The sequence below is a fragment of the Zonotrichia leucophrys genome, chromosome 19, assembly GCF_028769735.1.
Source record: "Zonotrichia leucophrys gambelii isolate GWCS_2022_RI chromosome 19, RI_Zleu_2.0, whole genome shotgun sequence".
Lineage (NCBI taxonomy): Eukaryota > Metazoa > Chordata > Aves > Passeriformes > Passerellidae > Zonotrichia > Zonotrichia leucophrys.
Genome location: NC_088188.1, coordinates 8,315,461 through 8,331,705, shown reverse-complemented (window position 1 = coordinate 8,331,705; position 16,245 = coordinate 8,315,461). Strand labels below are relative to the sequence as shown.

Genomic DNA, 16,245 nt, shown 5'->3' with positions numbered 1-16,245 from the left:
CGAGCCGTGCCGCCCCGCCCACAGCCCCGCGGCCCCGGGGGCGGAGGCGGCCGTGCCGTGCCGTGCCCATAAGGCGGGCGGGGTGGCCGGGGTGGCGGCAGCGGCGGCGATGGCGGCAGCGCGGTGCCTGCGGAGCGCCCGGCGCCTCCTGCCCGCGGGCGCACGGAGCGAGTGCTGGGAGCTGGCCCGGCTGGCGGGGCCCGTGGTGAGAGCCTGGGCGGGGAGAGGCGGGCGGGACACGGGGGACACGCGGGGGACACACGGGGGATACGCGGGGGACACGGTGCCCTCCTGGCATGGGGATCGCGGCGGGGCTGGGCTGCCCGCATCCCCCGGCGCTCCGGGATGCTCAGGAGGGAGATTTCAGGCACTGCTGGTCCTGTCCCGCCGGGTTTCAGCTGCCTACAGCCTCCGGGCACGGCTCTGCGACCGCGGTCCCTCGGCCACTCTCCGAGCCTGGTTGCCGCCCCGATCCTTATTCCTTGCCCCAGGCGCTCTTGCTGCTGCCCAGCGTGGTCCCTGCTTCCCCGCAGCTCGGCTGTGGAACAGCGCTGGTGGGCTCGGGGCGGGGGACTAAGCTGTTAAACTGCTCTGTGAAACCAGGCCGGAGCCCTGGCACTGCCACTCACCCCTTGGGTGACAAGTGGCACTTTGCTTAGTGCCAGCTCCATATCTGGCGCTTCCAGTGGTGCCCTGTGCTCGCTGTCCTGAAATCCTCCCTGAGCTGAAAATGCCTTTTTCCATTTGTCTGGACTCTCTGGAGAGAAATGACCCTTTGGCAGCTGGCACAGACAGTGCTGAGCACGTTTTGCAAAGGCTTCTGCAGAGGGGAACCACGCACCACAGCCCTGGTTCCGATCCTGATCGCTCGTGTGTGTAACTTTGTGCTTTTAGTCTTCTGCCATATCTGGTAAATAAGTGCCAACTGTTAAACATCTCAGAGGCACCATCCCTGACATCAAATCCCTGACCTGCTGTGTTCAGTCAGCAGAAGAAGCCTGGACTAGTTTCAGTTTCTGTAGATGAGCACATCAAGCCCTCTCAGTCCCCTCAACCGTCCTGCCTGCAGCACAGCCTGCTCCTCCACGTGCACAGACACCTCCAACCCAAACTACAGCTGCTGTTTGATGATCATCCCATGATAAACGCTGTGCTGGGGTGATGCTGGAGGTCCAGACCCCTCCTGTGGGGATTACTCACAGCAGAGGGTCGAGCACGCCTGGGCCTGCAGCATCTGCAGGCAGCACTGGGAGGTCTGAGAGGAGAAGGGATTGTTCTGCTCTTCCTCTGACCCCTCAGAGCTGGTTTTCCAGCAGCTCTGGGGTCTTGTCTTGCCAAGTGAGCATGAACAGCTCCTGGGCATGGTTTCCAGCTGTGCCCACCCCTCAGTGGGTATAAATGTCCCTAACTCCTGCCATCTGTTTCAAGCTGTGCCATGACTCCGTGCCCTGGATGCCTGCAAGGGAGACATCCTCTTGCCAAGGGAAAATGAGCTCTGGAGTGCAATCTCTGCTGCAGCATTGTTGCACACTGCTGGCAAGGAGCTCACAGACTGACCTTGGTGTCCCTCCAGGAGGAGAGGATGTTGTGGTTTTGGAGAATAGTTTTCCACAGATGCACGCAAATGTGCAAAAGCACTGGGATGTTTTATTTTCCCTTCTCTATGCAGCCTTCATCCTGGAAAAGAGGATTTCTAGTGAAGCCCTTAAGCCTCTCTTAAATGGGGTCATCTGGCAGATTGTAACACCAAAATACCACGGGGCAGGTAGATGTTGGCTTTGAAAGACAAAGCTCCTGAGAGCCTGCTGGAGTCCTGGAGCTGCCTCCCTGCCCAGCAGAGCCCTGGCCTCAAGGCATGGACAGAAGCACAAGGAAACCTGAGTGTTCACAGCCCATCTCCTGGGGCAGGGCTGGTGTTCCACAAGCCCCAACAGGTCCTCATCTCACCATCTCCTTCTCCTCCCATCCTAGTTCTTTGCCCAGCTGCTGGGGTTCCTGATCAGCGTGGTCAGCTCCATCTTCTGTGGCCACCTGGGGAAAGCTGAGCTGGATGCTGTGACCCTGGCTGTGTCTGTATGTATTGCTCCAGTTCCCCTTGGATTTAAAACACGTGAATTATGTGTCACCAAAAATGAAGAACCAAAAACCCAGATATGTAGAAATGTTTATGTGAGGGCCCTGGGGTTTTTTTGCCCTGAGCACAGGCAGGAGAGGGGAGCTGAGCAGTGCCAGTGCAAGGCCAGCACCTGAGAGCCTCTGGCAGACCTGGGCACGTAGCCAGGAGCAGCACTGTTTGTTGTGGTGCTTTAGATCTTCACCCCTTGCTAGAAGATCCTTTGGTTAACCAGACTGTGTTATTCTGAGAAATAGAGAAGGACTGGAAAACTTCCCAGAAACTTGCAGCAGAGCTGTCTCCCCACCCAGCTGGGAGGGAGGCAGTGCTGTGGGCCAGCTTGCCCTGTCTCTCCCCCAGGTTATCAACGTGACAGGGATCTCCATCGGTGCTGGCTTGGCCTCAGCATGTGACACTCTGATGACCCAGGTGAGTGCAGCTCCCCCTTTCCTGTGCCTGGGACTGTTTGCTGGGGGTGTCTCACCTCCTGTGCAGCGTGATCTGAGCACAAAGGGCAGGGCAGTGGCAGCTTCCAGACAGAACAGGGTTGGGAATGCTCTGGCTGGAGCCTGCTCCTTCCCCAAGGAGCCTTGGGTCATGCCTGGGTGCCAAAGGGTTTGCAATCTGCAAGTTGCACCCAGCCAGCCTGGTATCTGCAGCTGCAAGGCATGGGGAAGGCATTTGGCTCATCCCAGCCCCTTTGGCTCCCTGTGATGCCCACCTTGATGCTCTCTCCTGACCCAGACCTACGGCAGCAAGAACCTGAAGCAGGTGGGCACCATCCTGCAGCGGGGCATCCTCATCCTGCTGCTCTTCTGCTTCCCCTGCTGGGCCCTCTTCATCAACACCGAGAGGATCCTCCTGCTCATCCGGCAGGACCCCGAGGTCTCCAGGTCAGGGGTGAGATCCAGCCCTTCTGGATCAGGCTTTTGCCATGGAGTGTTGAAATCAAGGCTCTCTGGAGCCCGAGTGCAGCGCTGTTTGGCTTGGCTCTTGCTTTGCTGGATCATTAACTGGGGAAACAACTCTCTTTCCAGGTTAACTCAGCTCTACGTGATGATCTTTATTCCAGCCCTTCCTGTAAGTCTCTGCTAAAGCTGTTAGAAGCTCTGAGTACCTTAGGAGCACCAGGGAGAGGGGGGAAGGCCTTTGCTGTGTGCCTCACAGGGCAGCTTTAGGGCTGTACAACCCTTGTGCCTTACAGGATGTGCACGGGCCAGCAGCAAACAGGGGCTCTCTCATCCTCCTGTGCAATGCCTTTTGCTGTGGCCACAAAATTGTGATGGGCATTGGAGCCAGGGCCTCCAGGCTCACTCTTAGCCCCAGGATAAAGGCTGGAGCTGTTCCCACACTCACAGCTGGCTCCTGTGAGGCAGGGAGCAGAACCCCAGTGGGATAAGGGTCTGTAGGTTTATCCTTCCAAGCTTTCCAGGCTTTCTCACGCTGATGAGGAAGCATTGGAGATTTCCCATTCGGAGGCTGATCTGTCTTCCCAATGGGAATGGGATGTGCTTTTTGTCTCTCCTGGTTTTGGGTGCTGGCAGTGCTTCAGCTGGAGCCCAGGGGTTTGGAGGGAGGTGGAGGGGCATTGATCTGTCAGTGTGCAGAGGTCCCAGTGTGGTCATGAACTGAATCCTGATTTTGCAGGCGGCGTTTCTGTACCAGCTGCTGACAAGATATTTACTGAGTCAGGTATTGTATCACTGGCCATGGAATCCAGGTATTCCCAAACATGGATAAACTTGGGGATCTCAGCTCACCGTGTTCCAGGGAGGGCTGGGCAATGTGAGATGAGCCAGCCCTAGCTGAGCTCGGGGGAACCACCCTTAGCTGGCTCCATCTCCTACTTCCCAACTCTGTGTTTCATGGGCTGCACCAGCTCCTGAGCTCTGCTTGTCACCTCCTGCACATCTCACACAGCCCAGCCTCACCTGGAACACGAGCTGCCTTCTTGGCTTTCCCCTTGGGCACTGCTGGAGGTCCCTCATGCTCACTGGATGGGGCTTGGGCTGCCTTTTGGGAAAGCAAACTCCAAAGTTCCTCCTTGGCTTCCAGGAGATCATTATGCCTCAGGTGGTGACAGGGATTGCAGCCAACATCCTCAATGCAGCCATGAACGCCTTCCTGCTCTATGCTCTGAAGCTGGGCATGGTGTAAGTGTGAGCAGGGCTGGGCTCTCCCTGGGTGCAGGACTTTGCTCGGGGCATGAGAGACTTCCCTGAGTGCCCAGTTCTGCCACCCCTCCCTCCAGACCCCAGCAAAGCTGAGGCTGGAAGGGTCTGTCCCATATCTGCAGCAGGGTTGCTGTGGGGGCCCTCAGCTCTGTTCCGGCTGAGGAGGTCACTTGTGGGCAAGGATGTCCCTTGTAACCTGCCTGTCTCTCCCCAGGGGCTCTGCCTGGGCTAACATGGTTTCTCAGTACACCCAGGCCATCCTCCTCGTCCTTTACGTGTGGTGGAGGAAGATCCATGTGAAGACCTGGGGAGGTACTGTTCTACCCTAACCCTTCAGAGCAGCAGTGTCTTTGGCATTGTCACCAGCAGGTGACAAAGGGATTGCCATCCCTCACAGTGGGAAGGTGCTGTGGCCATGTCCTCAAGGCCTTTACTGTAGCTCCAAACACATTCTTGCCAAATATCCCTACTTAGGAATGGCACAGCAGCAATCCTGGGCTGATGTCCTGTGAGCTGCAGGGGGGGTTGTCCTCAGAGAGGGGATGTGGCTCCCCTTTAGGATAGCACATGGAAAACACATGTTCATCCTGCCTCACCTCCTGCTGTCAGGCTGGAGCAGGGAGTGCCTCGTGGACTGGGGCTCCTTCATCTGGCTGGCAGTGCCTGGCATGGTCATGATGTGCATTGAGTGGTGGACCTTTGAGATTGGGAGCTTCTTGGCTGGTGAGTCCAAACCCTCTTTTCCCTCTGGTTCCTGGTGGCTGCTGCTTGAGGGTGTCCCCAGAGCCCCCCTGGCCCTGCCAGCAGCCTCCTCACCTGCAGGGCTGGGTCTGCAGGACACTGCAGGTGTTCCCCTCCATCCCATGGGCACAGGTGCCTCCTTTCCAGCCACTGAAGGAGGTGGCAAATCTTTTCCAGGGCTGATCAGCGTGGTGGAGCTGGGAGCGCAATCTGTCATCTACGAGCTCGCCTGTGTGGCGTACATGGTAAGGGCTGGGGAAACCCTAAACAGCCTGGGAGGAACCCCAAAACTGGGGCCCTGGGGATCAGAGCAGGGCTTGGTAGCAGGCAGGTGATGCCCCTCCAGGGTGTGCTGCAGATGGGAAATCCCTTCACTGCTGCAATCCCAGTTTGTCCCCAGTTCCTCAGTGGGGAAGAAGAAAATCCCTGCAGGCTCTGTCACTCACCTCCTCCTGTCTCTGCTTCTCAGGTGCCTCTGGGCATCAGCGTGGCTGCGAGTGTCAGGGTGGGGAATGCCCTGGGAGCAGGGAATGTGGAGCAAGCCAAGACCTCCTGCATCACTGCACTGCTGTGCACAGGTCAGTGCAGTCCTGCAGAGCAGAATAAAGGGCAGTTATCAGCAAAGGCTTCAGTTTCCCTCCCCAAGGCTGGGGACCTCCCATAGGATCCCAGTCCCACTTGTCTGGACCCTTTGGGCAAGGCAAGACCCTGATTCATCTTTTCTGTTATGAGCCTCGTGCAAAGGCTTTGATACTTAAAAATGCAGCTTAGTGTTCTGTCCTCACACTCCAGAGGGAATAGGGAATATCTGGGAAAGTGAGAGGAACAGACTTGTCCTCTGCTGCAGCATCATTTGAGGTCACTGAAGTCCAGTCCTCGCCACATGGAGCCCCTGGGGTCTGGGTCAGGAGCAGGATGTGCTGCCCTTGAAGCAATTTGACTGTTCCTTTTTCTTTCAGGAGTTTTTGCTGTGCTGGTTTCAGCATTACTGGGGAGCTTAAGGAACGTGGTGGGATACATCTTCACCAATGACACGTGGGTTAACAGCTTTTTTTTAAGTACTATTGCCTTCCTGGAGGGTGTTATTTATACCCCAGAAGCTGCTGACAGATAAGAGTTCATAAACCCCTATCTGGCAAAGGTTCCTCAAAGGTTCCTCCCCATTTCTGAGCATCCCTGGGCAGCAGAGCTGCTTCTAACCCTGGGACAGGCTGGGATCAGAAAACTGGGATCAGCCTTTGTGGTTGATTGAGGAAGATACGTGAGAACCAGTGACCAGGTGGTGCTGCTTCCCCTGATCAGTCCATCCATCCCTCTTCCCAACAGGGAGATTGTCACCTTGGTGTCCAGAGTGATGCTCATCTTTGCTCCGTTCCACTTGCTGGATGCCACAGCAGTGAGTATTGCAGCTCGTGCAGTGACTCCTCCCTGCAGCTTGGGCTGCAGAGCTGCCTGAAACCCACTCTGGACCTCTTAAAATGATCCAGAGAAGCAACCTGAAAAACTGTCAGAGCAGCTGCTTGTGTTACCTGTACCACCTCTGTGCCTGTGGCTGCCCCTTGGCATTCCTCCTCTTTTTCCCCTGGCCACAGCTCCAGCTTTTTTCTGGTTTATCAAAGCAACACAAGTGAGCACCAGGCTCTCCAAGCACACTGGGATACTCGACAGACAGCAATTCTGGCCTGATTCCTCCTGTCATATCCTGGGGGAGGCACCTTGGGGATCTCTTTGGGATCTGCTCCATGTCTGCGAGAGGAGCCCCACACCGCATGCTCCAGAAAGCGGCTTTGCTCCTCTTGGCTTGGTGGGGCAGGGCTGTGGTTTCCCTGTCCCCAGGGCTGTGCCATGCCCTGGAGTCCCCTGGCAGTGACACTGTGTCCCTCCTTTCAGGCCACGTGTGGCGGGGTGCTGCGGGGCTCGGGCCGCCAGAAGCTGGGCGCCATTGCCAACGCCGTGGGATATTACACCCTGGGCTTCCCCATCGGCATCTCCCTGATGTTTGCAGCCAAGATGGGGGTCTTAGGTACGTGTGCCCTCCAGCTGGTGTGGTTTGAGCTGTGCTGAGCAAAGGCTGAGCCCTGGAATTTGTGCCTGGATCTTTGTTGGGTCAGCGGGGCTGGACTGTACATTGCTGTGGTTGGGGCGGGCACTGAGCTGGTCCCAGTAAATCCAGGCTTACTCCCAGCTTCCCCAGGAGCTGTTCCCTTGAAAGTTCTTGGGCTGAAGTCCTTGGGCATTCTGGCAATAACTGGCAAAGGCAGGTTTTCCTCAAGCTTTTCCAAAGGCAGGTTTTCCTCCAGCCCTCCCTGAAGTAATTTCCCACTGCTGCAGGTCTGTGGGTTGGGATGATCATTTGCATCTCCGTGCAAGCCCTTTCCTTCTTGGCTTTTGTCATCCGAATGGATTGGAGGAAAGCTGCAGAGGAGGTGAGAATTGTGCTTTTCTCTGGTGGTTCTTGAAAGGTGCTGAGTTAATTCCTGCTTCAGTACAACACTACAGCAGAAGTGAACTGGGGTCTGTCCTTCTCCTGTAGCAGAGGAGCAGCTTGGTGCTGAGAATGCTTTTCTTGGGAGAGTGGAGGGTTTTCTGGGCTGGGCAGGACACCCTTGCCCTGAGAGAGCAACTCTTCCCTGTGTTTTCAGGCTCAAGTCCGAGCTGGAACGAAAGAACAAGTGGAAGAAGTGAACTCCAATGGCACAGCTGCTATCAAAACATCTGCTATGGGTATGCAGCCAGGCCTGACACCAGGCAGGGAGCCCAAATCCCCCACCCAACCCCTTCCTTTCCTTCCCAATTGTGGCAGCCATGTCTGTCCTGGAGGCTCAAATGCCTGGAAGGAGCACAGTGCCTGCTGCTGGCCCTGGGCCAGTGGCACTTCTCCTGCACTGAGCAACGGGGTACAAGATACAGCTGGCAGCTGTGTCCCAGTGTCCCCAAGCCTTGGGAAGGGACCCTGAGCGCTGTCACAGGTGCTGGTGCAGCCTCCCTGCAGCTCTGTCTGTCCCACAGGTTACACCTCCCTTGACCCAGACACCGGGGACACCACGGTGCTACCTGAGAGCATGGCGATGGGGGAGAGGGAGCCTGGGCAGGAGCTCAGCCCTCAGGAGGAGCCTGCTGTGCTCCCTGTCCTTGCCCCCATGCCATGGAGGGCTGTGATGCTCCGCCGAGGGCTGGCTGCTGCTGCTGCCATCGCTGTGCTGCTGGTGGGGATCCTGGTCCGGCTCCTGACTGGCAATGGATAAACCCAGGGAACTGAGGAACTCTGCACAGAGCAGGAGGGCACAGGGCAATGTCCCAGAGGATGGGGAGGGAGAGGGATTCCCCCACAGTGCCTTACAAAAAGTCCCTTTGCATGGTTTCTGGTTAGCTCACAACGTTTGATCCCACACGCTGGAGAGCTGGCTCCTCTCCTGCTCTGCGCTGGGATGTCACTCATCAGAGGTGGATGAGAGCAGACAGGGTCCTGGTGCTGCTGTCCTGCTCTCTGGGGACACTGGACCGTGTCATTTGCTCATGGCAGAGGCTCCTGCTGCCCACAGCACATTTCCTTACACACACCAGCCTGTCCCAGCATCTTGGGGTGGCAAATGCCACTTGCAGCCGCTGTGGAACAAAATGGATTTTGCTGGAAGATGTCAGACTCTGCTCTTGGGTGCTGGCTGCTGGCCCTGACCCTGCTCTCCCTCTGCAGGGCCGGCACAGGGCCTAAAGCAACTCTTCTTTGCACTTTTGTAAGGTGGGATTTTGATACAATAAAGTTTTCTGAGTAAACGTTGGGCTGTTTAATATGGTGTGAGCATGACCCTGGTCATTGGCAGGACTGTGCTGTTGAGAGAGAAGATTGTGGGTCTGCTCCTGGCCCTGAGGTTTGGGGCTGGCTCCAGACACTGTTTTCACTCTTCCCCTTGGGTACAAAAGCAAGATTTGTTGTTGTCAGGATTGTTGAGTCTCGGGTTCTGTTGTTAATTGCAGCCCCAAGATGTGCAGGATGTCTCTGCTTCAGCCCATGCATCTGAAGAACGAGTCTGGACTCTTCAGTTTTCAGTCTTGAAGTTGTTTATCAATTCTTATCTATAAAATTTTCTTTCTGCCCAGCCAAGATCTGCTCAGCAGAGCAGCCACAAGCACTCTGTTGTCCTTTTATACTACAAACTACTTATATTTACACTTAATTCCCAATACCTATCACCTATGTTAGACAGTGAACTCCTATTCTAAACCAATCCCAAAATGCCAACATCAGTGCAGAAAATGGAGAACAAGAAGAAGAAGGAAGGCTGGACACGCCCAAGTTCCTCCGCCTTGTCCCCATAACCCCCATACCAAAAATCCTAAAATCTACATTTTTTACCCTGTGATAATTTTATTATTACACTATTCAAACCTCTGTGACTTTCCGGTCCTCATGCAAAGCTGGCAACTTGCTCCAGGGGTCAAAATCGAATCCCCAGGTGTTTTGGGCTACATGCCAGGGTCTCCAAGCCCCCCGTTGGGATCCTCAACAACTCTGGACACCCAGAGGGATGCACCGAGCTCTAACAATTGAGCACTGGAAGAGGGAGGATGTGTTGCTCAACCATCAAAGAGCTGCCCCATGTCACAATGCAGCCAGCCCAGCCCTCAGTCCCTGTCCCGGGCTCTCACCTGCCCCTGGGTGACTGTGACATGTCAGCTGCTGGGCCCTGGCAGCTCAATACCTCACACGCACGTGTGGCACCTCCCTGTCACCCCACAGCTCTCCTGGTGCTGCTGGTGACCTGCGAATGAAAAAATGTGACACCAAGTTTGAAGGTGCCAGCACCCCCAGCAGCAGCGGGAGGACGGGGCAGCCCCTGCCCTGCTCGGAGCCCCGGTAGGTTTGGGATGGCAGCGAGGGCAGAGCAGGAATGGGTCTCCCTGTGTGCCACCAGTTACCCCAGCCCACTCCGTGCAGCTGGGGGCTGCACTGGCAGCATCTCCATCCCCATTCGGGCTCGGGGGAGCGGTGCCAGTGAAACCTGACCCGGCGGGGCTGTGCCAGGAGAGCAGGAGCCAAGGGGCCGGCTTGTCTTGGCCCCCGTGATGGGAGTGAGTGAGACACAGCCCCGCCAGTGCCGGCAGAGCTCAGCCCAGCCTCAGAGCCCACAGCTCTGCCCGCCGCTGCTGGAGCCGGAGCAGCCTCCAGCGCTGCCCGGGGGAGCTGGGGTCAAGCAGGACAGGTAGGAGGGGTCGCAGGGTGGGTTTAGGATGGCTCAGCCCTACCGCTGGCTCAGGACAGGCCTGGCACGGTGTCCGGGTTCCTTTCGCTGCCCTGCACTGCCAGGACCCTCCTGGGCTCCTGCCCCATTGCTGTGGTGAAGCAGGAGAGGTAGGAGGGCTCACAGGGTGGGTTTAGGACGGCTCAGCCCTAAGGCTGGCTCAGGACAGGCAGCAAACACCTGACACGGCGTGTCCGGGCTCCTTTGCGGTGCCAGGACCTTGCCGGGCTCCGCCGCCCCGTGCCCTGCCGTGCCCCGTGCCCACCGTTCCCCGGGGCAGCCCAGCACGCCGGCCCCGGCTGAAGTTCAGCCCGCCGTGGTTACACATTGCTGGGCCCGGCGCGGTTTAACAGAGCGCGGAGGAAGGGGCTCGCTGCACTCCCCCGGCAGGGCACCATGAAGCCGGAGAGCTTCCCCGAGGAGAATGGCCTCGGGGAGGGAAGGGCGGCCGGCCAGGGAGACCTCACAGCCGAGAGCTGCCAGAAGAAACGCCGCTGGATTCCGGAGAACTTCTGGGAGGACGCGAGGCAGCTGCTGGTGCTGGCGGGGCCGCTGGTAAGAGACTGCCCCCGGCACAGCCAGCCCTGCTCGCCTCCAACCTTAACCTCCGCCTCTGCTCCGTGCTTAGATCCTGATCCAGCTGCTCATCTTCCTGATCCACCTGGTCAGCTCCATATTCTGTGGCCACCTGGGCAAGGTTGAGCTGGCTTCTGTCACGCTGGCCATCGCTGTAAGCATTCATTCCCGGGGCCGGGCAGCAGCTCCCTCCCTGCTGACACGGGGATGAGATATGGCGGGGGAAAAAGAGGAGATTTCACACTCCCACTTTTCCTTTCAGCCCCCCTCTCCCTACCTGAAAGTATAAAATGCTCACCTCCACTCCTTGCTTTTTTAACTCCCAGGTTATAAATGTCACCGCCATCTCTGTAGGGTACGGTTTGACTTCAGCGTGTGACACCTTGATATCACAGGTGGGTAGGACATGCTGGTTTGTCCTGGGGACACGGGGGCTTTCCAGCAACAGCTGATGGTGCCCAGGCACCACACAGACCCTGGCTGCTCCTGTGAGCTGGGGAAGCTTCTGCTCAGGTAACAATCCCATGACAAGGAGATCTGCGCTCCAAATCCTTCCCAGGAGCTTTTCAGGGTGGTCAGGGCTGCTCCAAGCTCTCCAGGGCCTCTTTTCCCCCAGCACCAGCTGATTTCACCGCTGCCCTCTCACCCTGCAGACCTATGGCAGCAAGAACCTGCTGCGTGTGGGGGTGATCCTGCAGCGTGCCACCATCATCATCCTCCTCTGCTGCTTCCCCTGCTGCGCCGTCCTTCTCAACGTGGAGCCGCTGATGCTGCTCATACGGCAGGACCCCGATGTCTCCAGGTTGGGTGGTCCCCTCATCCCTCCCTGGTGTGTGCAGGGGCTGAGAGGAGGGTGGTGGCCATGGCCATGGCCCTCCCTGAGCCCTCTCTGTGCCCCCAGGCTGACCCAGCGCTACGTGGATGCGTTTCTCCCTGCCCTCCCGGTGAGTGCCACCTGCACATGGGGACAGGCTGTCCCCATCCCACAGCTCATCTCATCCAAAATTTTTTTCTCACTGGTTCATCTCATCCAAAATTTCCTCTGCAGGCGGTTTTCATGTATAACCTGGAGGCAAGATACCTGCAGAACCAGGTGGGTCCTGAAATCCTCACACCCACCCTGGCTCAGGGCTCCCTTTCACAGTGCATCCAGGGTTTCCGTGCTCACAAGGTGCCCAGGTACCCCAAACCAGCTCTGACTCTGTAGACCACCCCATTCCACAGCCAGCTGTACCCATCCACCTCCCTTCATACTCCCCCACACCAGGGATTTACCTCCATCACACTCATTTTCCAAGCAGGAGACATCACTGGAATTTGGGGTTTTTTTAGGTAAGGCACTGAGAGTGGGGCTGGTGGGAGCTTCACAGCTCCCTCCCAAAACCTTTGGGAAGACCCCTCCATGTCCTCCTCTTTGCAGATGATCATGTGGCCCTTGGTGCTGAGTGGGGTCATTGGCAACATCATCAACGTGGCTGCAAACTACGTGCTGCTCTTCGAGTTCCACCTGGGCGTCATGTGAGTGGCACCTGTGTCCCCTGGAGGGCAAAACAGGGCACCTGGCACTGGCCAGGGAACACTGAGCTCCCAGGGGTACGGCAGGATGTCTCTTTCCACCCTGAGGGAGGCATAAGCAGGATGCCAATGACCTTTCTCACTTCCTCTGCAGGGGCTCTGGCTGGGCCAACACCATCGCTCAGTATTCACAAGCCATTTTCTTGTTCCTGTACATCATATGCAGGAAGCTCCATGTGAACACCTGGGGAGGTAAGGACATCTCCACTGCTCCCTCTGCTTCCTGCTTTACCCAGAAGTGTCCACAAACTTCTATCAGGTGTTCTTGGTAGAAGAGGAATTCTGCTCATCCTGATGGTGAAACATTAACCCCAGCCCACGGTGCTGCTTCAGTGGCACTCGTCACGCACCAGCACTGGCAGAGCTCTGTGATCAGCACTAAACATTAATTCTGCAGAAATGAAACTTCCTGCTGAGGCTTTGGGAGGTTCAGCCCCAAAGCTGGATGAGCACAGACGTAAGCAGGAGGTTGTCCTTGGACACAGCTCCAGGAGAGATGGGCTGAGGGTTGTGCTGTTCTGTGGTCCATGGGGCAGCAGCAGAGAGGTTGTAGGTGGACACTGAGCTGCTGGAGATCCTGTGGAGGCTCTGAGAACAGGAATGGTGCTGTTCAGGATGTAGCACTTGGCCAGGCTGGTCATCCATCAGGTGTTTCTCTTCTCAACAGGCTGGTCCAGCGAGTGCCTGCTGGAGTGGGACAGCTTCACCTCCCTGGCCATCCCCAGCATGCTCATGATGTGCATCGAGTGGTGGACCTACGAGATTGGGAGCTTCTTGATAGGTGAGTGGAGGAGGGAGCTGCCAGGACACAGCCAGGCTTGACCCAGAGCAGCACCCCCAGCCAGCACTGACCCCTCCTGTCCCACAGGCCTGCTGAGCGTTGTGGAGCTCTCTGTCCAGTCCATCATCTATGAGGTGTCTGTTGTCTGTTTCATGGTAAGGGCTGGCTTATCACTGCACACCAGGGCTCCGTGAGGGCACACAGCAAAAATCTGCTCCAGCAAACCCCCATCTTCCCCTCTGCACTCGAATCTCTCCCTGCTCCTGCCTCTCCCTCCTTACAGAGATGCTTTAAATCAAATCCTGAGCTCCACCCTGCTCTCTGCTGGGGGGGTATCCCCCTGTCACTGTGCCAGCCCCATTGCCAGGCACATGTGAGCCCTGTGCTTGCAGATCCCCCTGGGGCTGGGCACAGCTGCCAGCGTGCAGGTGGGCAACGCGCTGGGCGCCGGCAACGCCAACATGGCCAAGAGATCCTCCCACACCAGCCTGATCTGCACAGGTCAGTCCACAACAGCCTGGGAAGGCTCTTCCTGGCATCATTCCCATGGAGCAGGGAGTGTTTGCAGTCCTCTGCCTGCCTCTTCTCCCACAGGCTGGGCTCAGCTCTGTGCTCTGTTTTCAGGGGTGTTCGCTGTGATTGTGGTGTCCATTTTAGTTGCCTCAAGGAATGTGCTGGGATACATCTTCACCACAGATAAGTGAGTGCCCCCAGCTCCTGGCCTTGGTGTGGGGAGGTCAGTTCCCAAAAGTGATCCTTGGCTTTCCTCCATGCCCAGGGAAATCATTGACTTGGTGGCATGGATCATTCCTGTCTACGTTGTCTTCCACGTGTTTGAAGCCATGGCTGTAAGTCCCAGGGAATGCTTCTATTTTCCACGGGGAACCTTGGTGTTCAGCAGCAGTGCCATGGATCAGGCAGCTGAGGGTCCCTCAGGCTGCAGCTGAGCACCAGTGCCCACACCAGGACCCTGCAGAACTCCTGGGACCATCCCTTAGAAAATGTTGAGTGCATAAAATGATGGTGACCCACAGGACTGGGCAGGGACATAGAAATAACGGGCAGGGGCAGGGAGCTGGGTCATCTCCTGAGCTGGGCCAGGGTGCTGCTCCCTGCCCCAGCCCCTCTCCCTCTCCTGGCAGTGTGCCTGCAGTGGGGTGCTCAGAGGCATCGGGAAGCAGAAGTTTGGTGCCATCCTCAATGCTGTGGCTTACTACGGTGTGGGCTTGCCCCTGGCAGCTGTGCTGCTCTTCGTGGCCAGGATCGGCGTCATGGGTACTGACCCCAGGGCACTGCACCCCCAAACCCCCCACGGGCAGCAGCAGCTCCACTCGGGGCTCACCACAGCCCTCGTGCCTGGCTCTGTCCCTCTGCTGACCGGCCCATACACTGGGCTGGACTGGGATGGCTCCTGCAGCTGCTGGGAACTTTTACTGGGAAAAATAACGCCAAAGCAGGGAGCCATGAGCACCCCGTGTTCCCACTGGCCTGGGTGACATTCCCTTTCTGGACCTGCTGTCCTGGGATGCTGGGTTGGCTCTGGCTGATGCTGTGTGCCCTCTGCAGGCCTGTGGGTCGGGTTGCTCGTCGCCGTCTTCATCCTCTGCAGCAGCTTCATCACCTTCATCTCCCGTGTGGACTGGGAGAAGGCAGCCAAGAAGGTAATCCAGGCACTGACAGCACATCCCTGCACTGGGAAGGTCCCCAGTGCCCTGCTGGGATGAGACAGGCTCAATCTCATGTCCAGTGCTCCAGAGCAAAACCCAGCACTGCCATGACATACCTGAATTCAGCTTCCCCCTGCACAAGCACTCAGTGGCTTCAAGCTTTCCCCCTGCGCCTCTTTTGGGGACGCAAAGCTCAGAGCACATCGGGTGACCTGGGCTACCTCATCCCTGAGCATCACCTTGTGCCTCAACACCTCCAGGGAGGCCCCAGGAGAGGCAGCACAGCTTTGCCAGGTGGGAATTCCCAACTAACCCCAGCACATTCCCTTGGCAGGCTCAGCGCCGCGCAGGAGTGACCCCACAGAGGCTGCCGAGCCTGTGCACTGAAGGCTCCTACAAGGACCTGGATATGGCAGCAGTCCCCCAGCCCCACACTTTCCTCCCTGCCAGGGCTGTGCTGGGGTCTGTCGGTATGGCAGCAGCTGGGTGCTGCGTGCAGGGGAGGGTTTGGGGCAGGAAGGGTCCTGAAAGGTTCAGGAACGAGCCCATAAAATGGGGGAGTGTCAAAATGGGGGAGTGTCAAAATGGGGGAGTGTCATGCTGGTGACACCCTCAGCTGCTGGGAGAGCAGTAATGACAAGTGTGGCCTCGGGAGGGTGACAGAGGTTGGCAGAGGGACAACCTGTGGGCAGTCCTCACCTGGTCAAGATCTGAGATCACTGCTCCTAAGGTGCCTTCAGCCCTGTGACAAAACCCTCCTGAGAAACCCCTCCAAACCCTGTTCTCCTTGCAGCGGGGTTAGAACCACAGAGCGACATTGTGCTCACGAGAATCACCAGGACAGAGGGCCCCACGTACCAGCTGGAGCTGAGGGAAGCCGCCTCCTCCCCGGCCACCCCCGTGGTCACCAACCAGCTGCTGCTCCGCCGTGCGCTGGCCCTGGTCATGGCCATCACCACACTGGCCCTCGGCATCGCCGTGAAGATGATTGTCAGCACGCCCTGACTCCCACCAAGGACTGTGGGGACTCGATTTTGGGGTGAAAGCCTTTCCTGAGGGACAGGTGTAGCAGGAATGGACGAGCCAGAGAGAAGGTGGAGTGCACGCCTGTCCCGCAGGAGCCTCTGTCAGTGTTCAGCAGTGTCTGTGCAGATTCCAGTTGGGAATGGGCCCTGAGGCTGCTCTGACACCCAAAATGCTGCTCTGAGCTGCCTGGCACACACAGTGTGTGGGGGATCCCCCAGCCCATGCTATCACCACCCAGTGGAGCTGAGTTCAGCCCAGCTCCCCCTGCTGCTCCGTGACAAATGGCCAATAAAGAATAAACCCAGCTGGAGTGGGACTGGCTCCTTGGGGTGCAGCCTGGGGACAGAGCAGG

General features: G+C 57.6%; 2 protein-coding genes across 3 annotated transcripts; both read left to right on the top strand.

The window, feature by feature from the left end:
- Window positions 1-101: 101 nt before the first annotated feature.
- Window positions 102-8,783, top strand: LOC135455718 (multidrug and toxin extrusion protein 2-like). The gene is made up of 17 exons (XM_064729150.1): window positions 102-205; window positions 1,972-2,073; window positions 2,474-2,542; window positions 2,858-3,006; window positions 3,151-3,193; window positions 3,761-3,805; window positions 4,169-4,266; window positions 4,502-4,599; window positions 4,897-5,010; window positions 5,206-5,273; window positions 5,498-5,606; window positions 5,988-6,063; window positions 6,355-6,424; window positions 6,919-7,051; window positions 7,360-7,454; window positions 7,671-7,752; window positions 8,038-8,783. Exons 1-17 carry the CDS (start codon window positions 110-112, stop codon window positions 8,271-8,273), a joined length of 1,683 nt encoding a protein of 560 aa, XP_064585220.1. The 5' UTR covers window positions 102-109; the 3' UTR covers window positions 8,274-8,783.
- A 1,350-nt stretch (window positions 8,784-10,133) lies between these two features.
- On the top strand, window positions 10,134-16,198 carry LOC135456002 (multidrug and toxin extrusion protein 1-like). Of its 2 annotated transcripts, none has more exons than XM_064729581.1 (18): window positions 10,134-10,229; window positions 10,659-10,823; window positions 10,897-10,998; window positions 11,171-11,239; window positions 11,498-11,646; window positions 11,746-11,788; window positions 11,893-11,937; window positions 12,265-12,362; window positions 12,514-12,611; window positions 13,087-13,200; window positions 13,288-13,355; window positions 13,593-13,701; window positions 13,825-13,900; window positions 13,979-14,048; window positions 14,343-14,475; window positions 14,767-14,861; window positions 15,202-15,337; window positions 15,661-16,198. In XM_064729581.1, exons 2-18 carry the CDS (start codon window positions 10,665-10,667, stop codon window positions 15,870-15,872), a joined length of 1,776 nt encoding a protein of 591 aa, XP_064585651.1. In that variant the 5' UTR covers window positions 10,134-10,229; window positions 10,659-10,664; the 3' UTR covers window positions 15,873-16,198. The 2 variants fall into 2 exon arrangements, with proteins under 2 accessions (XP_064585651.1, XP_064585652.1); XM_064729582.1 differs by lacking the exon at window positions 10,134-10,229 and adding an exon at window positions 10,345-10,378 and having other exon boundaries at window positions 15,661-16,006.
- Window positions 16,199-16,245: the final 47 nt, after the last annotated feature.

Bases quoted from the DNA above. Each gene is read 5' to 3' on its own strand.
- LOC135455718 (XM_064729150.1), top strand. From the start codon at position 110: ATGGCGGCAGCGCGGTGCCTGCGGAGCGCCCGGCGCCTCCTGCCCGCG. The intron at 3,194-3,760 runs GTAAGTCTCTGC...CTGATTTTGCAG, and splicing joins TCTTTATTCCAGCCCTTCCT to GCGGCGTTTCTGTACCAGCT. The intron at 4,600-4,896 runs GTACTGTTCTAC...TCCTGCTGTCAG, and splicing joins CCATGTGAAGACCTGGGGAG to GCTGGAGCAGGGAGTGCCTC.
- LOC135456002 (XM_064729581.1), top strand. From the start codon at position 10,665: ATGAAGCCGGAGAGCTTCCCCGAGGAGAATGGCCTCGGGGAGGGAAGG. The intron at 11,938-12,264 runs GTGGGTCCTGAA...TCCTCTTTGCAG, and splicing joins CAAGATACCTGCAGAACCAG to ATGATCATGTGGCCCTTGGT. The intron at 13,901-13,978 runs GTGAGTGCCCCC...CTCCATGCCCAG, and splicing joins TACATCTTCACCACAGATAA to GGAAATCATTGACTTGGTGG.